Source organism: Lissotriton helveticus, chromosome 8 (assembly GCF_964261635.1).
Source record: "Lissotriton helveticus chromosome 8, aLisHel1.1, whole genome shotgun sequence".
NCBI classification, from domain to species: Eukaryota; Metazoa; Chordata; class Amphibia; order Caudata; family Salamandridae; genus Lissotriton; species Lissotriton helveticus.
This window is the reverse complement of record NC_136069.1, coordinates 1140039013-1140066836: the sequence shown is the minus strand read 5'-3', so window position 1 is coordinate 1140066836 and position 27824 is coordinate 1140039013. Positions and strand designations below refer to the sequence as shown.

At 49.7% G+C, this 27824-nt stretch overlaps 1 protein-coding gene across 2 annotated transcripts in view; it reads right to left on the bottom strand.

Annotated features, from left to right (window-relative positions):
* Positions 1 to 27824, bottom strand: part of EIF5B (eukaryotic translation initiation factor 5B) — a 499902-nt gene that overhangs the window by 333754 nt on the left and 138324 nt on the right. For both annotated transcript variants that reach the window (XM_078658012.1, XM_078658013.1), the window contains exon 8: positions 8507 to 8608. In XM_078658012.1, coding sequence (XP_078514138.1) covers positions 8507 to 8608 — 102 coding nt within the window. The remainder of the gene's footprint in view (positions 1 to 8506; positions 8609 to 27824) is intronic.

The following is a 27824-nucleotide window of genomic DNA, read 5'->3' as shown; positions in this document are numbered from 1 at the left end:
TTTGCGACGACTCGCATTAGAGAGTAGCAGATGTCCAGTGTCCGGGGGTGACACTTTACATCAATGAATGATCCACGCCATCTCTGTAACTGCATGGTGTAATCTGGGAACAGCATTACTTGTTGATTTTGCGCCTTTATGCCGGCGAGCTTACGGGTCTCTCTTAGTACTGTGTCTCTATCCTTGTAGGTGAGCAGTTTGAAAAGCAATGGTCACGGTCTGGAATCCAGGGGCGGCCGTCGGGCCAGTACCAGGCGTGCTCAATCCACCACAAATTGGGGTGACAGTGCGTCCTTCATGAGAAGTTACTGCAGCCATCGTTCAATGTATGCGACAGGGTATTGTCCCTCCTCTGCTTCTGGAAGGCGTACCATGCATATGTTGTTGCGATACGAGCGGCCTTCCGCGTCTTCCAGCCAGTCTTCGAGAGTGTTCACTCGGTCCATGATGTCTTGTGGTGCTGCTGCGTGGTCGTGGGCTTTAGTTTTAGCAGGTTTTGTTTATTAGCTTGAACTTTATACAATAGCTTTCGATGATCGGCTCTCAGTAGGGTGCAGTCAGATGCGACCTTGTCTATTTTTGATGCTAGTGAGGTCCGGGTGTGATCCAGCGCTTATCTTCACCACAGCAGCAGGACTGAGACAAGTTTTGTGGAGAGCACGAGGTTTTGGGCCCCTCCTGAGCATTCTATGTATGCTGAGTCCCTTGTGCTTCCGAGTGTGTGCCAGGTTGTTGCGTGTTTATGTGTAGGAGACAAATGGCTAGTTTCTGTGCTGATGGCATGCAGGTGCTCAGTGGGGTATTTGTCCGAAAGACTATCTGTAGCAGGGTGGTCGCCAACAAAATAGAGCAGGAGGGATGCACAGCGCTTCTATTGCCAAAGGATGGTGCCAGTTAGAAGGTTTGCTGAGGTTCCGCACTTGTTCCTCCTTTTTGTCCCCCAGCTCGGCCACTCGCAAGTGCTGAAGTCTCCCCGAAGAAAAAGTAGGACTGTTCACAGGTAGTCAGCACGTCTCGTCAGTTGTGTTTTCATGAGGTCTTACCCCTCTCAGACAGGCGGGGAGTGGCAGTGGAGGATCCGGCGTCAAAGTCTTGCTCATTTCACCTTAGGTACCTCTCATGTAGTCACTGTGCCTTCTTGGGTTCCTGTCCAGTGTGAGGTTTGGTTCAGGCCCCTTGGAGCCGCCCGTGATATCAAGTTGTGTGTGGCAGCGTTGTCTCTGGTAGGCGCATACCAGACGGGGTTCGGGGACAAGGGCTCTTGGCAGCGTCACTTGATGCACTTTTGCTTTGCTTATAGGGTTGGCAGTGCATGAGTTGCCTCAGCGGGCCTAGAGTCAGCTCTTTCGGGCCATTACATGCATGTCTCGTCATCAATCCCCTTGTTTCACCCAGTGGGATCGCCAGGCCTGGTCAGTGCAGGCCGACGCCTTTATCCTTGCGGGCGGCTAGATATTGGCCTCATGTCGGGGCGCATATACTCAGATTGCGAGTCCGGCTGGCATGATCCCAGCGCAGGTTTCAGCTCGCTCACCCTTTCCATGTTAGTCCCCTCCCGTGGGCTGGCGTGGCTACATCGGGTCGACTCTTGGCATTGAATTACGCTCCGCTGGGTGTAGATTCCAGTTTCGGCTTATCCTCTCAATGGGTTTGAGGGGGGGGGGTGGGGGGGGATGCCACCCAGCCCGTCCTCTGCGGCCCCCAGACTCCATGCCCTACCTGTGGGCCCGGCGGTTTTCACGTTGTCGCCACTAGGCAGCGTCTCCTTGTCACAGTGAGCGCCCTCACCCAAGTCGCTCCCCTGGGCTCCGGCTCAGTTCGCTTGAGCCGAGCTCAGTCATCACCGCCAGTTTTCTTTTGTGTGCAGTCTCGTAGTTTTGCACTAGGTCGCTGCGGACTCTTCCTAGCGCGCGTCTAGGAGTGATGCATCAATCACTACTGTAAGATTTGGTTGGGGAGTGGTCTGCCTCTGACCCTGCAGGTCTTTATAAGTTCCCTTCGAGATCTGGACCATGGTGGAGAGATTCCCCTGATGCTGCGCTCACTGGAACTTCAGGTCCCACTGCAGAGGCCCTCCACAACATGGGAGCAACATAGCTAAACAACCGCCTCTCCTTCCAAGCACCCAAGTGACACCTGCGATCAGCTGACCTCTCTCTGGTCACCATCACACGCTTCTTCAAAACCAGAACGTGAGGAAAGTCCTTCTCATATCTCACAGCCAAGGCCTGGAACAACCTCACGCTCCAACTCCGGCAAGTCCCTACACTGCTCCAGTTCTGGGAGGACCTCAACACCTGGCTCTTCGGATTACCCCAGCACTCAACTGAGCTGCCCCCAGCGCCTTAAGACCCTCACCGGTGAGTAGCTGCGCTTTAAATACCCCGATTGATTGATTAATTGCAGAGCGTCCAGCAGCCTCAGAGGCAGTCTCCCCTAAGTTCAGGATAGAGGCTGAGAAATCGGTATCAAAGCCTGAATATCCTAGTCTGGCTCCTCTGGAGGATAAGCCTGAAACTTCAGTGTCCAGAACAGCTCAGAAGAAAAGGAGCATCTAAGAAGGAGTCAGGTGTGACTACGGCATGTTTATAGAAAACCCCAGCGAATGTAGGAGGTCTGCTGCAGTCTGAAGGTGGGAGACGATAACCTGGGGTAAGACCACCTTCAACAGCCAGTCGTCGAGGCAGGGGGAAGACTGAAACCCCTAACATGCGCAGATGAGCTGCGACCACCGCCATCACCTTGGTGAGCTCCCAAGGGGTGCTGGTTAGGCCAAAAGGTAGCACTGTAAACTGAAAGTGCTCTTGGCCTACCTTGAACCGCTGGTAATGTCTGTGGCACGGCAGGATGGGGATGTGAAAATACGCATCCTGTAGGTCCAACGCTACCATCATGTCTTCTTGGTCTAGGAGTAGAAAATACCGGAGTCAATGTGAGCATCTTGAACATTTCCATTTTGAGGAACAGATTGACGGTCCGCAGATCTAAAGTGAGTCGTAACCATTTGTTCTCCTTCAGAATCAGAAATTGCGGGAATAGCAACCACTGCCTACTTCTGAAATCGGAACCCTCTCTAAAGTCCCCTTGGCCAGGAGAGCTGTAACTTCCTCTTGGAATAAATAAAGATGATCCTCTGCCAGCTGTTCTTGATGTGACGGAATAGGAGGAAGAAAAGAAAGGAAAGGTAAGGCAGAGAATATCCCTTCAGAATGATCTTCAAAACCCACTTGTCCAATGCTATGGAACTCCAGCGGAGGCGATGATGATGGATTCTCCCACCAACTGGAGTAGCATGGTCTTGCAGAGACAAACAAGGAGTGCTTGGAGGCTGTGGCTTCCGATAGCTGGGTGGCAGATGACGCCTGGCTTCCATTCTAAGGTCATAATGAGCAGTGTCCACGTCCCCGCACAACTTGGGAAGTCTGATACAGTTGACACAGTTGAAAACCTCTTCTGTTGTCACAGGAGGGGCGATAGCTAGACTGGCCACAGGGTGTTACTGAGAGGCCCAAGGATCTGGCTGTAGCATGAGAGTCCTTGAAGCGCTCCAAGACAGAGTCTGCCTCCTCTCCCGAGACTAGATCTGTCAAAGGGCATGTCCATCAAATTAGCCCGGACATCGCCTGTGAAGCCAGATGTTTTTAGTCAGGTGTGGCGCCGTAAGGCCTCTGTAGAAGAAACCGCTCTGTCGTGTCTAGGCCACACCATGGTGAATTTTGCTGCATCTCTCCCATCCTTCAGTACCTGGGAGAGCTCAGCCTGGGCCTTCTCCGGAACCCGTGGCAGCACTTTCCCAATCGTCTCCCACATGGAGTGGGAGAAACGGTCCAATAAGCATGCAGTAGTCACTGACCGCAATGCCAGGCTGAAGGAAGAAAACATCTTCCCAAGTGCGGGAAATTAGCCATAAGGGAATGTGCCATGGGAAGTCGAAGCCTGCACCACCAGGCTCTCAGGGGTTGGTGTTGGATGGGAAACCTTGGCTTTGGTCACCCAGAGCTAGGAAATTACAGAGTGCAATTGTCCTGTTCACAGAAGCCTCTGTGCTAGGCTTGGACCACAGGCCTTAGGAGGACATCAGTTAGTGCTTCATTTAAGGGCAATAAGGTTTCTGAGATGGAAACCCTAGGCTGAAGCACTTCGGTCAGAAGATTAGTCCAGACCTGCACAAAGGGCAACTCAAATCCAAGGACCTCAGTTGCCCTCTGTACCACCATGGTATAAAAAGTCCCCTCCTACATAGCCACAGATGGCAGACAGCATGCCAGTATCTGCGGAGGAGTCCAGTCCACTGGCTTCAAGAAGTTCCTTGTAACAGTCCATCTGTTCTAGAGATACATCCTGGTATTCTAAAGGGTCCATAGACCCCTTTCCAGTCCACTGGCTTCCACAAGTTCCTCATATCAGTCCATCTGTTGTAAAGATACATTCTGGTGTTCTAAAAGGTCCATAGACCCCTTCCAGTCCTCTCCAGTACTTGATATATCCTGAAAATGATCAGGCAACAACATAGAATCTTTGGCTTCTGCTGGACTTGGCGTCAAGCGACGCCGAGTCGACTCAGAGTCGGCGGGAATGAAGATGGAGCTGGCACCATCGGTGGGCGCCAAAGGCACAGACTTCGGGTCGGACGCTGGAGAAAGTCGCGTTGGCACAAATGGCATCATCCCGGATTGGGGATCAGATCCATGAGGCGGTGCAATGGCCGGAGCAGATGGCGTGGAATCTGATAGGGCCCCTTCCGACCCTGAGGGCCTGATGGCTCAGAGGGGTCGACCCACTCAAATAAGGAGCGCATGGCCTCGTAAAATTATTTTATTGAGCGGGGTTCGCTCCGGCTCCCGGAAAAGGAGGGAGTCGCAGAGTTGACCCTGTCTCCGCAGAACCATGCCTAAAGTGTCGGTGCTCTTTACCTCGTTCATCGACAGACAGCAGCCGAGGTGAAGATGAAGTCCCCCTAGACCTCTTTTTTGTACCTCTTTCCTGAGTGTCCTGAAGACCTCGAGTGGGAGGAGAAGGACGACTTGTGGCTCTGGGAGCTGTCCCGCGACAGTCTCTTCTTCGATCAGGACAGAAATCTCAGCAGAGTCTCACTAGTACATGGTACCTCTGCACCTATGGCCTGAGGTACTAAAGAGGGTCCCCCAAGGGCTGCAGCACAAACTGTGACACCCTACGAGACCCCTTACCAAACCATGGGCTGATATTGAAGGGTGTATGTTTTGGTGCAGACAAAAGTGAAAACATGACCCGCCACACATCCCTGTGTGCAGGCCCCCCTAACACTGTGAGCAGTACTTTTATGCCAACCTTACAGTAGGCTTAACATCCCAAAGGCAGGGTGCTTAGTATTAAATGTGAGGGCATACCTGCATGAGCAGATTTGCCCCTGTGCTGCCATTACAACCAGTGCAAATGGACAGGTAGGCCATTTTAGAACATGTGCTGGACACTTGTGAAAACGAGTTCCCAAGCTACATGATGGCTTCACAGAAAATTGGGATGTTCGGTATAAAAAATCTCGTATTGATAAACCCACACTGATTCCAGTGTTGGATTTACCAATACATGCACACAGAGGGCACCTTAGAGGTGCCCCTCTTGTAAACCTACGAGCCTCTGGTGTGCTTGTTGACTGGTTTCTACCAGCCAGCCATCGAGACACCGTTCTGACCTCCTAAGGTGAGAGACTTCTGCTCTCAGGAGACCCAGAACAACAACCTGTCCGGGAAAAAAGTGCCACCCCCTCTTCCACAGGATGACCTGTTGACTAGTCTTCCTAGGCTGGCAAACTTTAATGAGCTGCCAACTTTGAAATGCAAATCTGACTCCTCTCACAAGACAGGAAGCCAACATCCTTTCTCCAGAGCTCATTTGGCACTTGGACAGGCATGAAATGTAGCCTGTCAGTTAGGCATGCCACCTCCAGGCTAGCACCACCCCTATAGTGGGCTACTGTGAGGTGGACACGACTTTTCTGAAGTAGCCCTCTTTGTGATGACATACTTAGGAATTCTGGGACTGGCTTAGGCACACTTCCCACAGGAAGTGACCATATAGGGGGCATAATGTCCCCAAGAGTCAGTAGCCTATGGACTACTACCTTAGACTCTCCAAACGCCCCTAAATAAGTAGTATGGGGAGCACCTAGCACCTGAACAACAGATCCTGCCAACCTGAAGGACGAAGGACTTTAAGAGTCACATCCTGCAAGAACTGAAGAACCAGCCACTGACTTAGCACCAACCCTGCTGGCCTACATGCTTCCTACGCCAATTGCACCAAAAGTAGACTGTCCTGCAGCTGCTGAGTCCCCAAAGCCTGAGAGACCTGCCAGACTCTTTCACTCGGGAACCAAGACCTCCAGAGAAGCAGCGGACCTGCTTCCTTCCATCCTGCAGTCATCCAAAGAACCCTGGAAGGACTATGCGACGACAGAAACCTGAAGGCACCACTGCACCTGTTGCTCCAAGCCAGAATTGAAGTCCACCAGTATCACTGTGGTCCTCCAGAGACTAAGTCCAGTGTGGTGGCACCTTTTGGGGATTCCCCAACGTCACCTGCTGCTTTTGCACACAGGTCCTTTCCACAGCGACTGCTCCCGGTAAGAAAAACCCATAGCCTAAGCACACCTCTGCACCCATCGCCCCTGGGCCGTGGAGAAGAGGACCAACGGTGTCCCTACGACCCAAACCATCATGAGGCCTGAGCCCCTCTATTGGTTCAGCCCAAATAGCCTCTCAATCAAAGCCTGCAGCCTCTTTTTACTGTGACCGCTCTCCATAGGATAACATTGGGCACCCAAAGCTGTTTTGCACCTCTGCACCGGACCGCTTTAGTGCCACTGGTGGTTTTCTGCTGGTGCTGCATTGGACCTTGCCCACTACTCACCTTAACACCTCGACAAGGGTCCTGTAAGTCATTGTAATATAACCAAACGCCGCATTGACTTTTCTTCCTATAGAATAACATTGCAGCTTCCATAAATTGAACTAGGTGTCGACTTTTTGAACTCTAAAATATTTCTATTAAAAAAAGTACTTACCTGAACTAATTGTTTCTGGCGCCAAAGCAGATATAAAGATACTAGTTATTTTTCTAAATTGATGTGGATCTGCTTCCTGAGTTGTGTGACTCACTTATTGACTATTGTGTGCATTTTCAGATGTCTTGCACTCCTAGGCTGGTCGACCACATTACCACCTAGAAGAGCGCACCTTGGGTTTGCCATAGAAAGCCCCTGTCCACTCAAAGGAACTCCTGGACTCTTTACGTGATATATCTCATTTTGAAATATCACCTAAAGAGCCAGCTTCCCACAGGATGATGATGTTTCTGACAGCTACGAGACTGGAGTACTCCCCGTCGAAGGTGGAGAGTTCTTTGCCATTGTTGGAGCAGACTTCGAGTCTGGGAGTTAGTGCCTTTTTCTGGGCGTCTTGTAGTTGTTCGTGGAAGAGGTTTAGGGTGGCTTTGTATGTGAATCTTGCAGTAGTGTTTTTGTCTAGTCTCCATTTTCTCTCAAGTTGTTTGCAGGGGCACTTGGACTCCCTGAAGTCATTCGTGTACCAGCTGGGTCGCTTGTTGTTTTTGTAGGTCTTGTTTCTGTTGGGAGCCCTGCGGTTGGAACAGTCAGTGAGACATCTATTAAAGTGCTTGGTGTCGAAATCCTTGTGCCAGACGCCATAGTGGTGCAAAAGAGGACTAAGAGGTTCTTCCTCCTTGCATAAGTAGGGGTTCTTACCTTCTCTAGCCAAACAGACTTGGTCCAAAGCCTCTGGGAGACGTTGAGGTGAACTATCAGGAGCTATCTGACACCAATCAGTGATTGGCGATATCAAAGCCATAATACTGCTTTGCTCTCACCAACCTCTGCATTTCTTGTTGGTACAATCTGACCGCATTTCTACCCTAGGGCCACAGATCCTGCTGTTCAACAACCTGAAATTTGAAAGTATGAGCCATACCTGATTTTGGAAAAACCTCTAAAGAAAGGTACAGCTGACATAACGCCTCCTGGAAAACCACAAATATTAAATTTATCATAATACGAAAAGAATGCCCTTTAGTGCAGAGTTCAAATAGGAAATATTGTGCAAGGAGATAAGGTCAGTCTCTAGTTTAGATTAGTGCTTTACTACATGTCAATCCATGTAAGAAAAGAGGAGTGTGCCACCCTGCCATGAGAAAGCCGAAAAAAGAAAAAAAATCTTTGTGTCAATGGTAGGCAGACAGAAGAATTAGATCGCCCACAGAAGTCAGGGACGAAATGTAAATTGTAAAGAACAGCTAAGGATGCATATTGAGACAATGTTAAGAGGGAGACACTCAACATAGCAGGGTGATACCTAAGCGCTGGAAATGAAGTATGATAAACATGAAAATAAGACAAATCTGTTCGAACTAGTATTTACTTATCTTGCCATTGTGAAGAATACAAAACCATAGTGTGGCATTACTATCTTAAAATAATGTTAAACTTTTTAATTTCACCAATGTCACTTACTAGATGGTTCCACTGAGAGGGGCATCTCCTCTTCCTTTTCTGGAACTGGTGATTCTGGAACCACTTCTGTTGGAGAAGCTACATCAGGTACTGCTTCTGAAACTGAGGTAAAAATATATTCCCACTTTGAATGCATGCTCTAAGCAACACAAATATTTCACCTCTCTTTACTGTATGTGGAGAAATTACTTACACATTAACATGTTATATTACTCTCAAATTATTTTTCGAATTACACCTGTGCCTATCGAAACCTTTTTTAAATGATTAGTCAAGTACAGATTTACATCAAAGAATCAGTGTGGGGTACCAAATCAGTGAAAATATTAGATAAATGTGTCAATGTTCTATATAACTATATGTCTTCTTGGAGCGGAATGAGGCACATACCGAACAGTCTTTGGCCTCGTGCTCAGGTGAAAGGCACAGGTTGCACACCTCATGTAGGAAGGTGTGGGGAAACTTCGACCCACATTGAGGACACTTCTTGAATGGTTTCCTTTCCATGAGCCAGAAAGTGAGGCCTAGGTAGGCCCGAAGGCCTTCGTTGATGACTGGTATCGAAGACTTCGAAGTTATTTGAGAATCGCGCGGTAGATCGCCATCGAGACAATACCGTCGAACTGGGTGAGGATTGCGCGCCGAAGGAAATTTGGTTCCAAACCGGAGCGCAGGAGATGCATCCGAGCCTGATGGCCGAAAAAAACAATCTGGGGATGGAGCCGATGCCTATGTGCAATGTGGTCCTAAGGAGGTGTCACTTATCTCGTGACTTCCAAAGAACTTTTCAGGACAACAACAAACTGCAAACATCCGGGCCCAACACTAGGTGGCAATCTATGCATAGTGTACAATCTGCAGCTCACATGCCTCGAACAGGGGCTTTCACAGAGTTTAAAGGGTCGCCTTATCAGGTCACGCCTCCTCATCCCCTCTGTTTTTCAGAGTCGGAATCAGCTTTGATCAACCAGGAGGTCCAGTCCCTCCTAGACAAGGGTGCGATTGCGGAGTCTACGGCGGACCCAAGAGTTTTATTTCAGCAATCTTTTTCTCATCCACAAAGAAGACGGGGGCGGCGCCCAGTCATCAATTTGCGTGAGTTCAACGAGTGGCTAGTCTACCGCCACATCAAGATGGAGGGTATACATTTTCTTCGCGACATTCTCCGACCCGGCGATTGGATGGCACGCCTCGACCTCAAGGACGCCTACTTGGCGATTCCTTTATTTCCTCCCCACAGCCGGTTTCTCCAGTTTCTTTGGCGAGGCAAGACTTACCAGTTTTCCACCCTTCTGTTCGGTCTTTCCTCCACCCCTTGGTGCTTCACCAAGAGTCTTCGGCCGGTGATGGAACACTTAAGGGCGTCCGGCGTGAGGCTCAGTCTACCTAGACGACATCCTGCTGATGGCGCAAGATCCAGGGACGCTTTCGCGTTAGTTGCAGACCACAGTAGATCTCCTTCAGAACCTTGGGTTTGTCATAAATGAAACCACATCCACTCTATCTCCGTCTCGAAAAGTTGTTTTTCTTGGGTTTTTGATAGACTCAGTAGAAGCCACCCTTAGTCTTCCCTCACGCAAGATGAAGAACATTCGGCACAAGATTCGGAGGGCTCTAGCTCAGACTCAACTATCCCTCCGTCAGGTGGCTCGTATCATAGGCCTTCTTTCGGCTTCCATTCATGTGATCTTTCGGGGCCGCTCAATTACAGGGCACTTCAGCGTCTCAAGGCGATGCATTTGCGTAGGGGCCGACCATATTCCCACAAAGTGTGCCTGACCCCAGAGGCCAGGGAGGAGCTGCAATGGTGGCTCGCCAACATGGAGGCATGGAATGGTCGGGCCATCTTCGGATCTGCATCAGATATAGTTATAGAGTCCGACGCGAGCAGATCAGGTTGGGGCGCGAGATGTGGCGACTTCACCATGGGGGGTGTGTGGTCTCCTTCAGAGCAACGTTTGCACATCAATTGTTTGGAGCTTCTGGCTGGTTCATTTGGGATCAAGTGCTGGACCAAGGACTCAGTCAGACAGTCAAAACACTTTATTCGATTACTTAAAATCATAAAGCATATATAAACAGTACATAGTCCCAAATCCATACAATCATCAGTGCAAATTATCCTACAATATACACAATTAATAAAATGGCATACTAAAAAGTTATATCCTATCTCAAAAAAGTATAGCATCAGACAGGGTGGTTACGGACAGCTGTTCTTTTAGCATTGTTAGGTACAGCAGCCACCAAGAAACTAGCAACGCCAAATATTACACGAGTACTACTTAACATTTGCAAATAGCTAAATGCGGATCTAACTTGTAAAAACCCTGCCTCTCTTAATAGCGGTACTAAAAACTTTTTCCTGATATTGGCGTAATGCTTACAGAACATAATAAAATGCATTGTGTCTTGGTTCGAAAAATTATCACAGCTACAAGGGATTGAGGTTTCAGGTTTGCCCCAGATTGGAAAATAACCCAGAGACATATGAATTATATTAAACCTAAATCTAATTAAAAGGTGGCGATGAAAAGGAATTGTAACAGTTTTTAAATATGGCTCAAGTGACAGTGAGGTTAATAAAACATAATTAGCTCTGACACATGGTTTCATCAGCTCCCGTTCCAAACGATCCAGAGATAGCATACCCAAAAAAAATTCTTTGTCCAAGTTAAATCCTCCTTTTTAATAAGATCAGGTGACAAATAAATTTCTGGGCGTCCGAGTTTTAAAAACATTTCTTTAATATAAACTAACCAGGGCACCCTATCAACCTTCTCCAAGGAGATACAATCTCTAAAGATAAGGTGATTCAATGTAATCTCTAGGGTCAAACAGGTCTTTATCCAGCATATCAATGGGGCAATTTTCAGTTGATCGATAACGTAACCCAACCCCAATTCGGAGTGTAGAGAAAGTATGGGGGTGGATTGGGGAACCGCCAAGGGGGATCTTAAAAATGTATTTTCTGCAACCTGTATCTTTTCTTGGGGTAAAAAGCCCCATATTGAGGAACCATACGAGGCTATGGCCAGACATTTAGATTTGTAAACATTTAAAATTGCCTCGATAGGTCTGGCCCCCAGTCGCTTCGCAAAGCCCATTAGCGCCGCCGTTGACCTAGCTACGGTGTTACATTTAATCTTCTGTTGAGGTCCCTAAGTACCTTTTTCATCAAATAGGACCCCAAGACATGTAAAAACAGGTACCCTTGATACTTCTGCGCCGTTGCATGTGAAGCGTTTTAATTTTAGACCCCTAGGTCGTCTACCTGCCACCATAACATGAGACTTTTTGTTATTTATCTGCAGATCCAAAGATCCCATAAAGTCCCCAAAGGAATCCAGCAACCTCTGGAGACCCATGCCAGTTAGAGCCAATAACACTGCGTTATCCGCATATAGGAGAACCGGGATTACGGAATATCCTATATGCGGAACATCCAATGAGGCCCCCTCTAGCGAGTTGTCAAGTGCGTTGATGTATAATGTAAAAAGAAGGGGCGCCAGGATGCAACCCTGCCTAACACCCCGCTTGGAGCTAAAGTGACTTGTGCAACCCCCCTCCCTCGTAACCCTGACTGATGGTAAAAGCCCCTGGTGAAGAGCAGCTACAAAATTTACTAAAGATTGATCTATCCCTATACTCAGTAAAATCGACCAAAGCTTTGCCCGGTTGACCAGGTCAAAGGCCGAGGAAAGGTCCATAAATCCCATATAAAGCAACCCTTCATTGGCCTGAGTATATTTACTTATTAAAAGGTGCAAATTTAGGCATTGATCTAGGGTACTTCTCTGCTCCCTGAACCCGTATTGAAGATTGGAGAGGACCCTTCTCTCTTCCAGCAAATCCCTAAGTTTATGCAAGATGACTCTGCCCAATATTTTAACAGCAGAGTCAATCAGCAAGATAGGTCTGTAGCAGGAAGGGTCATCCCTCAGGCCCTTTTTAAAAACTGGGATTATTATAGAAGTAGCCCAAGATGCTGGAAACCCATTTCTGCTGGACGCATTAAAAACATTAGTTAAAATCTTTGACCAGAATTTGGGTAGGGTACCATATAGGTCCGCTGGCACGCCATCCGGTCCTGGGGCTTTATATTTGGACATCTCCAATATCGCTCTGTAAACATCGTCCTCACTAAATAGAAGAGGTGGAGCTGGGAGCATAGGTATGTGATCAATCTCTTGGCAGGCAATGCCCTCATTGCCATAGATTTCACTAAAATGTGAGAACCATTTATCGTCTGGAATTACACAGTCTAAAATTGTGTTCTCTTGACCTGAAAAGAAGGGATGGTTAATGGTTGCCTAAAATTTGCTACTATCTCTTAGAACATCTACTGATAAAAGTTTGTTCCAGGCCTCAGTTTTAATATCCTTTTTACAGTTAGCAATGGCCAATTTATATATCTTCCTTAAATTAGCAACTTTGCCTCTGTCTCTAGGTTTTTGTTTTAATGCTTGCAAAAGAGCGCCGTGAGCTTTGGAGCAACTATCATCAAACCATCTATACAGTTTATTTGGTTTCCCTTTTATTTTTACCTTCAGGTCCTTTCCGATCTGGGTGCAGATGGAAACATAGGCACCAATAATGTCCTGACTTGGGGCATAACTATCTAGACATACAGCTAGATTTTCATCAGCTTTTATTAACAAATCCTCCATAAACGCTTCTGGGATCACCCTAGCCCAGTTAAGCCTCCTACCTTTATCTTTTGGTGTTAAATGGTTAACCTCAGTGGATAACCTGTTCCTAATATCAGTAACCTCCCCCAGATCCAGATCAAGGGTTACCGGATTATGGTCACTATACACAGAGACAACTACTTCATAGAGAGTTGCCCTGGTTAATACATCAGACGATACAAAGATGTAGTCAATGGCAGTGTCAGATTCTTTGCCCTTAAATGTAGCGGCCCTCTCCTCTCCCAGATCACGTGCTACCTCAAAGAGGTTCATGTTAGCTAGGAGGCCTCTCCCTGCCTGGAATGTTTGAAATGCGGGACCCTTGATGGCTATCTAAAACACAATCCCAACTACAGGGATGGATGTTAAAATCACCCATTAAAGTAATTTCGAATAAAGTCTCATGTGCTAATTTATAATCCGTCAAAAAATCAGCCAGGGCTGGGGGAGATGGGGTGACCTTTGGTAGCATATATACCCCGCCGCCGCTGAAGTGGCCCCTAGTGGAAAAGGTTATGTCCCTCTGGAGTGGTATGCCCGACACCCTGGTCATAGTTGGAGGAGACTGGAATGATGTGATGGACCTGCGCCTAGATCAGTGGCGGAGGGGGACGACTGACGCGGACGTGGACGTGGAGGGATCCCCCACCAAGCTTCAGGCCATTGCCACGGGACTGGACTGGACAGACGTCTGGAGGTTTGGGCACGGCGCGAGCTGAGAATACACCTATTTCTCCTTGGTACATGGCTCGTTTTCCAGGCTGGACTACCTGTTTGTCCCCAGGGGACTGGCTCAGAGGATCGTGTCGTCTGGCATCCTACCGAGGGCACTGTCCGATCACTCGCTGGTGGCCCTTACCTTTCGGGTTGGCCCTGCCAGACACCCGTTCCGTTGGCGTATGTCTGGATGGCAGTTGTCACAGACTGCCTACAGAGAACATATGTTTCGGGAAATTGACAGTTACCTGACTACCAATAACAACTCAGTTGACTCCCAGTCGATCCTTTGGGAAGCCCTTAAACTTACCCTGCGAGGGGTGGACATTTCCTGGTGCGTGGCGGGTCGGGCAGAGAGGCGGCGGGATCTGGTGCAGCGAGAAGCGGAGATGGAAACTTTAGAACGCAGGAGTAGGGAAGAGAGTAGTAGATTAATAGGGCGGCGATTAGTCCTGGCCCGGCAGCAGTATGCAGCGGTCTTACTTGATGAGGCAAGACAGGCCTGGATAGCCCCCCGTAGTCGGGTGTACCAATGGGGGGACAAATCCTGTAAGATGCTACACCGCCTGTGTCAGGGCGCTCTTCATGCCCAGCCGCCGCCCCAGTTGTTGGACTCAGCAGATGGCTCCGAGATCGGCGATCCTGCCATCGCAGAGAGCTTTGCCGCATACTATGAAGGGCTATATGCACCGCTGGAGTGCCTATCGGCCGAGACTGTTCAGTGGTTCATAGACGATCTCCCCCCGCGGTCGGTCTCTGACGAGGTTCGGGACCTATTAGACAGGCCTTTCACGGATGAGGAGCTGGGCACTGCCCTGGGCGAGCTCAACCCCGGTAAGGCCCTGGGCCCCAACTGGTTCCCCTGTGAATATTTTAAGAGATTGCATGTGCAGCTGGGCCCCCGTCTGCGCCCGGTGATAAAGGAGGCGCGGGGAAGTGGGATGCTCCCGCCGGACTGGAGGCACGCCGAGGTGGTGGTCTTTCTGAAGCCGGGCCGACCTCCGGAGAGCCACGCGTCCTACCGCCTGATATCGCTGGTCAATACGGAGGCCAAGGTCATGGCCAAAGCCCTAGCCAACAGGCTTAAGCCCTATATTACTGACCTGGTTCACCCCGACCAGGCGGGCTTTATGCCCCGGAGGGCCACCCGGCACAATATCAGGCGTGCCCAGGCGGCGGTCTCAGTCTGGAGGAATCTGGGTGAGCAGGCTGCTTTGTTCCTGGCAGATATGGACCGTGCTTTTGATTCGTTAAGTTGGACTTACCTGTTTGCCCTGCTACGCCGCCTCAACTTAGGCCCTCGCTTTCTGGCCTACGTGCAGCTGTTGTACACCGGCCTCACAGCGTTGGGGGGGCAGTGTCCCCACCCTTTCCGGTTCAGAGGGGTACGCGACAGGGGTGTCACCTCACCCCATACCTATTCGCGCTTGCCATGGAGCCTTTAGCTGCGTGGGTGCGCATAGACGCCCAGCTCAAGGGCTTTCGATGGTCTCCGGGTCTTACGGACAAAATAGCGCTATACGCGGACGACGGGTTGTTCTTCCTTACAGACCTTGATCGGTCGGGGCCACGGCTACTGCGCATCCTGCAGATCTTTGGAGAGTCGTCCGGCCTATATGTGAACCCGGGTAAATCCACCTTCCTTATGGGTGCTGGGTGACGAGCGATCGGTGGGTGAGTGGGCAGTAGACCTACAGTTGGCTTCTGGGGGAATGAAGTACCTGGGAGTCTTTCTGTCCGAAGACGCAGGTGTCTCCCGTGCTCGTAACCTTACCCCAATTTGGGATCGCACGCGGGAGGATCTGAAGGTGTGGGGTCGTATGCCATTGACCATTTTTGGGAGGTCGGCCATATTCAAAATGGTGGCGCTCCCACGGCTCGTTTATCAACTACAGAATCATCCCTACCCTATTCCGCCTCGCTGGTTTCAACAAGTCAATTCGGCGCTGGGTGGGTTCCTGTGGGAGGGAGGGACCGTCAGGGTCGCGCTACGGACATGCTTCCGGTCCTCATACGTAGGGGGCCTTGCCACATCAGATATACTTTCGTACTACCAAGCTGCGCATCCTTTGGTCCTCAATGACTGGTGGTACGGAGACAGGGGGGATCCAGCTTACGCTGTGGAGCGCCACCTGATGGGCTCGTCGTCCATCCATGCCTTGCTGTACTCGGCACCGCTTCGGCAGAATCTTCCATCCACCACGCAAGTGGTCTTCTCCATCTGGTGGCAGGCGCTGCGCAGGATGGAATGGTGGAATGTACTCACTCGGGAGACCCCTCTTTGGCATAATGGTCGCTTGCCGCAATTGGTGACCCTTAAGGGTTTCGACGGGTGGGATGCTATAGGTGTCTCCACTCTGGGGGACGTGATGTCGGGCGATACCCTGAAGTCGTTACAAGATTTGCAGAATGACTTTCGTTTTCTCCAACTTCGCCATGCACTGACACGTTACCTGACGGGCATGGACACTCTCCCGGACTTTGGCCCTCTCGAGGCCCAACTGTTTATGGGGGAATTGCCAGACAAAAAACTGTCCCGTATATACAAGTCCCTAGTGCGACATTGTTCCCCTGACCTACAGAAGCTGCGGGTAGCGTGGGTGGGGGATGTGGGGGAATTAGAGGAGGAAGACTGGATGGAGGCCCTGGCGAGTCCTAGGGGGGCGGCGATCTCCACACGCCTAAGGCTTATACAATTCAAATACCTCCACCGCACGTACTTCACCAGGGAACGCCTATGGAAGGAGAGTATGATAGAATCTCCTGATTGCCTGCGGTGTGGATCCGAGGTAGGCACACTTCTACACACAACATGGGGTTGCCCGGCGCTGCACAGGTTCTGGACCGGGGTCTTTCGAGGTCTATCAGAAGTACTGGCGTGGGAATTGCCTAGTGAACTGAAATTGGCCTTATTACATGTCATGGAGGGGGTTGGAGGCAATCGATACAAACGCCACCTGTTGTTGCTTGGTTTAACCTTGGCTAAACGTGACATAGCTAGAGCCTGGAAGGCGCCCCTGGCCGCCTGGAAGAACGGCAAGGACTTCTGTATGGGGCTGGAACAGCCGATTTTCCTGGCCAGGGGATGCCCCCCATAAGCACTTTCGGATTTGGAAACGGTGGGCAGACTACAGGGGGCTGGACCTGGACCCCCCCCCCCCGGAGAGTGACTCCACTTTGACAATTTAACTGCAAGGGGTGCTGGAGCACGTTAGTGGTGCTCTGATGGACCTGGCATGTATTTGTTGCTTATATTATTATTTTTAGTGACCTGCTGTATGGTAGCAGCGAAACCTGGGGGGGGGGGGGGGTTGTGTTTTATGAAAATGTCCGACAATGCTATATTCGTTCCATTGCTGTGTGCTATAGACTCCGGAGATCGGGGCTTTGCATTTATATTTGTGCAGACCAATAAAATATGTTTAAAAAAAAAAAAAAAATCTGCCAGGGAACCTAGATGTTGGTTCAACAAATCCTTCTCAATGGCATTATAAAATTAATTAATAAAATAGTAGGGAAATCTGGATAAGCCCACTCAAGAATTAATATATTATTAGACCCCGAATCCAGCATTTTTAAGAAACTACTTAGTTTTAGTGACATAAGCAAAATTAAACATCCTTTTGGTCTGCCTCCTAATCCAGGAATTGCTCCAACAGCTAAGCTGGAATACCCATCCAGGTTAAAACTTTTAGACATATCCAATGTTTCTTGCAGGGCAATAATATCGAACGGTTTAACAAAGTCAACCCAAATGTCATCATTTCGTTTTTGTCTAACTCCAGCCACATTCCAACTAAGAATTTTACAGGTAGGCGCGCTGCCTAACATCCTGGAAGATACAGCTAGATGTAAGTTTGTGTACTGTAGTTAATCATTATCCTCCATAGTGGCTAATGGGGAAAAATGGTTTGCTAGAGCTATATCTGTGTCCCAATCAGTTAGAAGATTGCCGGGAAGACAAGGGGGAGTCAATACTAATCCCTCCTCTCTCGGAGTGGGCCCTCTTACTACATTACTTTGGGAGGCATGAAACGGCTGATTCGACCTAGGGGCTAGGTTATTCTGTGCAGACAATAAGGGTTGTGTGTCGGGTACCGGTGGATAAAAGTAACCTAGTGGAAGTGGCCTGATGCCAGACTCTTCAATATCGGAGGCATCCCAGAACAGTCTATTTGCAACATTGGATCTATTCAAATTGACCACCACACAATCCCCCGATATACATTTATGACGCCGCCCAACCCGTCTCGCCATGATAATATGAGGCGAAATGTCTGCGCCACCACTGCTAAGCTGGGTACACCAAATTTTAGACTTCCTCATAAGATCTTGAGTAGACTCTACCATATTGCTAGTTAAGGAGGGCACTCCGGTTAAAACAGCCACCAGGGGAGCAGCATCTGGTGGAAGATCCAAAGTACTTCCCCTAGATGGAATGGGCCTATTGCTGCTAAGGTGTATCCTTGAGTGTTTCGCCGCCCCAGCATCCCTAGATATAGTTTCAACCATGATATTATTTGGGAGCAAACTACCCTTTGTTATAATAGTATCCCCCATGCTCACAGGGTTAGCTACACTAACTGGGACCACTACCGGTAGTGTAATTTCCGTGGAGGCTTGATACCTCCTTTTAACCCCATTGCACTTAGGCTCCTCACCTACTTGTATGACCCTAGAGAATTGATCCCTATACTCATTTATAAATGTATCAATAGAATCACATTTCCTCAATAGGCTAGCAACACAAGTGTTAAGTGTGTCCACAATGTTCTTGGCTATGCCTGTAAGAACAGGCTCCAGCCATGATTCAAACATTTCTTCCACGAGAGCCGCCAGTTGATCAGGGACAATAGGGTCAATAGATTGTGTAGCAGCTCCTGCTTTCGGCCTTTTAGTGGTCTTCTTAGGGCTCCTTCGTTTCCCCTCAATGCCCGCCAGATCCTTGCCTACTTGGCCCGGGGGATTTCCCCCTTTATCACTGGTCGAATCTTCAGTTGCGTCTATACCACTTTAGACACTTGTGGTGGATTCTTAATCAATACTACAGGATCCAAAGGGATGCTAGATGTCGGAACCGGCACAGCCATACTTAATGGGTCCTCAGGTATATTAGATGGGATAACCAGTTAAAGTTCTTTCTCTGCATTGGCTATTTCGACACTTAAAACCCCTACCGCCGATTTCAAATACGAGATAGTGGACTCTGATTTTCTCGGGACCTTGGCCTTCTTCCCACCCCCCTTCCTCATTGGTGTCCTGTTTTCGCTTACCCATCACTGAAGCCAAGGAGGGTGGCCCGGCCCGTCCTCTTCTGGCTCCTGATGCCCACAGATGGCCCGCCCTTTGCCCGGGCTTAGCCCAGTGACGCCCACGCGCATCCCGTGGGACGAGAGGTGTTCCGCTGTTAAGTAGCGCCTCCGGGCGCTGGCTGTGGCATCACCGGTGCGCCGGTGGTCCCTGGGGCACCTGGGGGATGTAGTCTCTTGCCGTTGCCCTCACGGCACTGGGAATTCGCAGTGCTGCCCCGCCGCCGTTTCCCTCACGGCCGGAGCTTATCTGTTTCCAATTTCGGCGTCCGTAGGCCCCCCCAGAGCGCTCGGCGCTCCGCTGTTTAGTAGCGCCTCAGGGTGCAGGCTGTGGCGTCACCGGTGCGCCGGTGGTCCCTGGGGCACCTGGGGGATGTAGTCTCTTGTCGTTGCCCTCACGGCGCTGGGAATTCGCAGTGCTGCCCCGCCGCCGTTTCCCTCATGGCCGGAGATTATCCGTTTCCGATTTCGGCGTCCTTGGCCCCCCAGAACGCTCGGTGCTCCGCTGTTTAGTAGCGTCTCCGGGCGCAGGCTGTAGCGTCACCGGTGCGCCGGTGGTCCCTGGGGCACCTGGGGGATGTAGTCTCTTGTCGTTGCCCTCACGGCGCTGGGAATTTGCAGTGCTGCCCCGCCGTCGTTTCCCTCATGGCCGGAGATTATCTGTTTCCAATTTCGGCGTCCTTGGACCAAGGACTCATACATTCTTGCGTCCTCCTCAAAATGGACAATATATCAGCGGTCCGCTATATCAACCATCCGGGAGGAACACGCTCAAGGGCCCTTTCGGACCTAGCGGCGAATCTTTGGCAGTATTGCCTAGACAACCGGATCTCGGACACGGCGGAATACCTGCCTGGACAGAACAACCAGGTGGCGAACTTCCACTACCACCACCTGCACGACCAGAGTCTCTTGCAATTGCATCCAGGAGTGTTTGCGGACCTCCAATCCCTCTGGGGTCCTTTTTCGGAGGATCTCTTGACGTCTCACCTGGATCATCAGCTGCCCAGATTTTTCAGCTTGAGACCGGATCCTTTGGCGGAACAAACGGACGCTTTCCTACAGGATTGGCAGGGGGAGACCGGTTATGCCTTTACGCCGTTCTCGATGATAACTCAGGCCGCGGCCCAGGGTCGGCGCCAGGGAGCAGAGGTGGTGCTCATTTCACCGATCTGGAGGTCTCAAGTGTGGTTTCCGGAACTTTCTTGGGATTCTACAATCCCATTTCCCCTTTTTCTGACTCTTCTCCTCGATCCGGACGGGACTCCTCATCCACTGATCGAGCAAAGTGCCCCGAGGCTCATGGCATGGCGGATTACAGGGGACGATGGGCGGTCCCGGGCCTTTTGGGAGTGACTGAGAAGTTCATATCTAAGGACTGGGCAGACAGCACGGTCAAACGTTACCAATCTACTTGGAGATGGTGGTGTTGGTGGTGGTGTCTGCGACGGGGTATCGATCCCATGACAGCAGATGTGTCCGCCATCATACTTTTTATGGCCTCCCTGGCGGAAGACGGTTTGGCTTACCGGACCATTAATACTTTCCACTTCGCCATATCGGTGGGACATGCTGTGGTGGATGGTTCGCCGTCTCCTTCGCGGTATCCGTCTTTCGCTTCCCCCGGGACCGCGCTACTCCCAGTTGTGGGATGTCAACCAGGTTCTGAATTTGCTCATATCGTGGCAACCTAATTGATATCTCTCTAGAAAGAAGCTATTTGCAAAACTGGTCATGTTGCTCTGTCTGATTTCTTGCCGACGTGTTTCTGATGTCCGGGCTCTAGATGTGTCGGGTAGAGTTTTTTTCCCCCACGGAAAAATGGAGGCACACCAAGTGTGGAACAACATCTATCTCTTACTCTGCATTCCCGTAGTCTCCAGTCTCAAGGCTTATGAGGAGATGACGGAGGAGTTCAGACCCCCTGGAGAGAACCAATTGCTCATTGCTCTCAAGAAACCCCACAAGGTTGTGTCCTCGCCCACAATTGCACGTTGGGTTCGATGGATAATGCAATAAGCGGGAATTTCGGCGCGCACTCTACCAGGGGTGCAATGGCCTCCAAAGCATTTGCCCTGGGAGCACGTCTAGAAGACATTCTGAATGCTGCAGAATGGTCTTCAGACTCTACCTTTAAACGGTTTCATTTCAAACCCGGTTATTGATATGGCTCACTTGGTGTTGAGCAAGCTTTAAAACAAGCATAATCCTTGCCTCCGGCCCTGACATAGAATGAAAGAATTGCTAGCTAACGTAACAGAAGAAAACAAGTTACTTACCTGTAACTTTGGTTCCCCAGTATTGGTAACTTTCATAGATTCCCATGCTTTTGTATCATTCCCTGTCGTCGGAATGGGAGTCTCGGTAACAAAAATAACATGGCAGTAGCTACAAAAGAGAAAGAAAAAGGCCTAGGCCTCATTCCGTTTTGTAGCATATCCGCCTCTTTTTGTAAAAGAGACCAAACTGAGGCATCAGCCAATCAGAAGAGCCTCACCCCATAGACCCGTCCTGAAGGAACCTCAGAGCCTCAGATTTTCAGAGCCGTTGTGTAACAGTCACCATATCTGCTGAAAGCTGAGTTTTCCCCGGGGAGGTGGGTGGGCGCATGGGAATCTATGAAAGTTACCAATACTGGGGAACCAAAGTTACAGGTAAGTAACTTGTTTTCTTGCCCCAGTATTGGAACTTTCATAGATTCCCATGCTTTTGTATCAGAGTAGCAAGCAGTTTGCAATAAAAAACACATTTTGTGTCATGAATACAGTGCAATAGCCAACATGACAAAGATACAAAATGTGCAAAATAACGGAAGGTGGGATAGAAGGAAAAGCTCACCAATTACTGGAATAGGTTCCTCAGGACAGCCTGGCCCACTGCCGCATCCTCTTGCTGTAAGGATTCCAAGCAGTAATTCTTAGTAAAGGTGTGGACGCTGCTCCAGGTAGCAGCTCTGCAAATATCTTTAAACTTCACCCCCGCGAAGAGGGCTGTTGAAGAAGCCACTGATCTTGTGGAATGTGCCCGAACCCTGCCAGTCTGTGGTTTACCTGCTGCAGTATGGCAATGTAGAATGGCACTTGTAATCCATCTTGCAATCCCCGTTTTTACAGCGGAAGACCCTTGCTCGGACCACCAAAGGCACAAACAATTGGGAGGATTTCCGAAATCCCTTGGTACGATCTAAATAGAATCTTAAACATCGTTGAACATCCAGAGAATGCAGCGACTTCTACGCTGGTGTAGCCGGGTGAGGAAAGAACGCCTTCAGAATAACCGGCTTGTTCAAGTGGAAGTCCGAGGGTACCTTGGGTTAGTTCTCAAGATAACGGTGTTGCTTTTAAATTGCAGGAAAGGTTCATGGATTGTGAGAGCCTGCAATTCTCCAATACGTCTTGCCGATGTGAGGGCAAGAAGGAGAGCCAATTTTCATGAAAGGAACTTCATGTCTGAACGATGAATTGGTTCAAATGGGCTTTTCATGAGCTGAGTGAGGTCTAGATTTAGGTGCCAGGTAGGAGGCAGAGGCCTCACTGGTGGATAGACCCGGAACAAGCCTTTTAGAAATTGTTTCACAATTCTGGAAGACCACAACGAAGGACCAGATTCAGACCGTCTGTATCTTGAAATGGCTGCCAAATGAACTTTTATAGAAGAATGGGCCAGTCCCGACTTAGCCACGGACAAGAGATAAGGTAGAAGCTGATGAGGCTTTGAAGTAAAGGGGTCAACTTTTTTCCTCCTGCACCAAATACAAAATGTCTTCCATTTTAAGCGGTAAGTCCTGTTTGTGGAAGGAGCTCTCGCCTGGGTGAGGAATACCTTATTTTCGTTTGAGATGGGGAGATTCATAAATTCTCGCTGCTCAGGAGCCATGCTGTCAGGTGTAACGACTGTGGATCTGGATGCCAAACCTGTCCTTCGACATTGTGAGGAGATCTGGAATAGCCCTCAAGGGGAGAGGAGGAGCTCGCGATAGCAGATGGAGCTCCGTGTACCAGAACTGTCTCGGCCAAGCAGGGGCTATTAGGATCATCCTGCATGGTTCCACTTTGATCTTCTTGATCAATCTCGGAATCAGTGGAATGGGGGGAAAGGCGTAGACAAATGTCCTTGACCAGGCTATTGAATGCTCATTTCCCAATGATCCTTGTTGGTGATGTCTGCTTGCATAAGGCCGGCATTTCTTGTTGGTCTGTGTGGCAAAGAGATCTATTGTTGGTCTGCCCCACTGGTAAAAGACCTCTTCTAGAACCCGCTGGTTCAGCTCCCACTCGTGACTGACCGAGGATAACCTGCTCAATTTGTCGGCATTTTCGTTTAGAATTCCTGGCAAGTGTTCTGCCTGCAGCGACATTCCATGAAGGATCGCCCATTCCCAGATCTCCTGAGCTTCCTGCGACAATGGGAGAGACCTGGTTCCTCCCTCCTTGTTCACATAATGCATGGCCGTGGTGTTGTCCGTCCTAATGAGCACTTGTGAATCTTTTAGGTGAGGGAGAAAGGCTTGCAGAGCCAGTTTTATTGCTCTTAGCTCCAATAGATTGATGTGGAGCCGACGATCGTGAGGAGACCAATGGCCACTGACATGCAGTTCTTGCATCACCGTTTCCCAGCCCTCCAAGGATGCATCCGTTGTCACCACCTGAGGAGACGGATCGCTTACGAAGGATAGACCTTGGGAAAGGTTTCTCTGGTCTGTTCACCACCGGGCCACTCTTTTCCTTGACAGAGTGATGTTTACTTTGTCGTCGAATGACCCGTGAACTTGTGTCAACTGGATGCCCAGTTGTTCTTGAAGAGGACGCATTCGCAGTCTGCAGTGTGGTATCAGGGGTATACATGATGACAATACCCCCAGCAGAGACTTGTAGCGGCGTACTGAAAGACACCTTCTTTGTATGTCCAGAGACATGGACTGCAGTTTCTCCCGTCTTTCTAGAGTTGGAAAAGCCTTTGAGAGTTTTGAGTTCAGGGTTGCTCCCAGGAAACATGCTTCCCTGGATGGGATCAGAGACGATTTGTCCTTGTTTAACGTGAGACCCATATTTTGAAACAGGTTTGTACAAGCCTGAACCGCGTCCTGCGCAGCTCCCCTGGACGGGGCCTTTAGCAACCACTCGTCCAGGTAAGGAAAGATTTAAAAATGATTCCTTCGCAGGAAAGCGGTTATTGGCGCCAGCACCTTCGTGAAAATCCTCGGGGCTGAGCCAAGACCAAAGGGTAAAACCCTGAATTGAAAATGGCTCTTGGCTACTGTAAAGCGTAGGAACCTTCTGTGCGCTGGGTGAATCGGTACATGAAAGTACGAATCTTCGAGTTCGAGCGTGGCCATGAAATCTCCCTGATTGATGAGCCGCAGGATGTCTTGAGGAGAGACCATCCGGAAAGACAGCGAGATGAGATAGGTGTTGAGCTCCCCGAGATCTAAAATGGGGCGCCATTTTTCTAGCGTCTTCCTTACCAGGAAGAACCTGGAATAGAATCCCTGTCCTTTTTGGTCGGCAGGAACTGGCTCTATTGCCCCTTTCAGGAGCATATGATGTGCTTCGAGCCGCAGGAGACGCAGGTGTTTCGATGGAATGGCTGCAGGGGCTTTTGATGGCGGGATGAGAGTGAATTCTAAGGTATGGCCCTTTCGAATGATGTTGAGCACCCAACGGTCCGATGTTATCCTGGACCAATTGTGAAGGTATTGCGATACCCTGCCTCCAACTGATGACTTCCTGGAGGAGGGCACAGCAGGAAGAGCCAGGAGGCCGCTATTGACGTTTGGTGGTATCGCATCCTTGGCGAGCCTGCTTTCCTCTATTGTTAGGCCTGGAGTCATTGGATGATTGACCCTGCCTTTGTTGATAAGGCTGGCGATACTGCTGTGAACTTGAACCGTGGGATAAGTATCTTTGTTGTTGAAAAGATCCTCTGTAGTTTGTACTCTTTCCTCTGGCCCCTCTAAAAGGAGTCTTGCGGTACGGTAGAATACCCAAAGATCTGGCGGTCTCAGTGTCCTTTTTATGTCTTGGAGGGCGTCGTCATTCAGTTTCTGGAAAAGTGCCTCGCCATCAAACGGAAGATCCAGGACCTTATTTTGGATCTCGGGTCAAAACCAGGTTGCTTTCAGCCACCCCTGGCGACAAAGGACTGCAGTCCCCGCCAGCGACCGAAACGCCGTCGTGGCAATGTCCATGGCGCAGTCACTGATCTCCATAGATGTAGCCTCTCCCTCCTCTAAGACTTTCTTTGCTTCTACTTTTGATTCCAGACGAAGCTGCTCCAGAAACGGTGCGACATCACAACATAGCTGGCGATCATATCTGCCCAATATTGCCAGGGCATTAGCTGCACGCACCAGAAGACTCGCCATTGATGAGAATCTTTTTCCCGCATTGTCCAATCTCCTTCCTTCTTTGTCTGGAGAAGTTGTTAACGGAGCAGAGGGGTTGCGGGATTTTCTCTGCGCAGCCTGAGAAATTACCGAGTCCGGTCTTGGGTGACCCGTCAAGGCAGCTGGACCATCGTCAGGCACTTTATACTTTTTATCAAGACGCGGTAGTACAGGGACCACCGTCGCTGGGTTCTTCATAGCCTTAAGGCCTTCCTACCACAGATGCTGCACTATTGGTATGGATCTTGTCGACTTTGTATAAGGTTCCTTGAAATCATACAAGAAACACTCAGTGGCCACCTCAGGCATTGCCAACTTAAATCTGCCAGTTGCTCTTTCCATTAACTGATGGAAGCTGCCTATATCTACCGGAGGGGAATCAACCGTGTCAGGACATGGAGATGGAGGGTCCGGAATGATGTATTCATCCCATTCAGTAGCTTGATCACCATCGTCTGAATCATGATCCTCATCCGAGGAATAATCATGGGTGTCTACTGGCCTGGAAGGCTCTTCTGGCATTGGTGTCTATGGTGGAGGAGACACCTGAGCTGGTACCTGGTTGAGGTAGATGCCGTGACAGGAACGGCTTGTACAACTGGAGCCGGAGCAGACTTTGCTGCTCTAGATTTGTAATCCTGTAGCATCTGGTGTAGGTCTTGCAAGAAAGAAGACGGAACTGAAACCATGCCCTGATCTGAATATTGATGTGGTTAGGCAGAATGATGATGATGATGATGATGATGATGATGATCACCCTCTTGGTCATACCCTCCTTCTGAATCCGTCTCCTGGCACTTTACCAGAAATTGAGAGAGACTGTCAGCGTAGTCATATGAGTCCTGATCCTCCTCCTCTGACTCATCCTCATTAAACAGTAGCGCTGGCGGCAAGGGGGTTACCCTCCTTGGAGAAGTCATGTCCGGCGTAATTCAGGTCATTGAGATAGTGATTCTCTTCTCCGATGCATGGAACTGAAAATGCAGCCGTCGACGGAATATGCTTTGTCGACACTGAAACACGACAAGATAGGCGTCGTTGTCGCTGCCGTCGACGAGACTGTCGACATTCCCGCCATAGACGTTGACAATGTCGTCATCGAGGCTTTCGTCGACGACACTGTCGTCGTCATCACCGTCGACGAACTTCTCATCGACGACTGTTGTAGCCGTCGTCGTCGTCGATCCCGTCGTCGTCGGTTGTCCCGTTGACGAGCCCGTCGACGGAACCAGTGTCAGCTTAGGCTTCTTTTTCTTCATCGACGGAGCCTCCGTCAATGACGCCTTCATCGACGACGACTTGGAACTCCTGTCAGGCTTTCCCGAAGCTGGGGAAGGGGGGTTTCTGAAGGATGGATCAGTCTTCAAACCCTTTGAAGGCGTAGATGGTCGCAAACTCTCCTTTTCACCACGGTGAAGAGATTCGCCTGGACCTCGGCTCTCAGACTCTCTGGGGGTCTTTTTTGAGGCCTTAGAAGGATGATCCACAGAAGGAGAAGGGGAAGGGGAACCCCTACCCCTTTTGACTGACCTTCTTGATGAAGACTTCGAAGCAGAGTCCTCACTGTCACTGGAGACAGTATCCTTCCTGGACTTCAATTTCTGGAGCCATGTCAGAAGCCTACCCTCACAGTCCCAGAGGGTCTTGGTTGAAAAGGTGCGACAGATCTTACAGTCCGCAGCCTTGTGATCAGGATAGAGGCAATAGATGCAGTCTTTATGCTTATCCTCAAGGAACAGCCTTTTCTTGCCACAGGTGGAACATGGCTTGAAAAGAGCCTTCTTCTCCTTGTCAGACATCCTGGAAGGATCAGCTAACAATCTGAAGAGAATCTGAAAAGAATCTGAAGACAAAAACCTTGAAGAAACTTCCTGAAGAGTAGAAGTTGAGCAAAGCTCAAAGGAGACTCCCTAGCACAACGTGCGGTGGAAAATCTGAGGCTCTGAGGTTCCTTCAGGAGGGTTTTCTGGGGTGAGGCTCTTCTGATTGGCTGATGCCTAAGTTTGGTCTCTTTTACAAAAAGAGGCGGATATGCTACAAAAGGGAATGAGGCCTAGGCCTTTCTCTTTCTCTTCAGTACCTACTGCTACGTTATTTTTGTTACCGAGACTCCCATTCCGACGACGGGCAATGATACAAAAGCATGGGAATCTATGAAAGTTCCAATACTGGGGCAAAGTTTCAAATCTATTAAGGACCCGTAGGCGAGGATTATC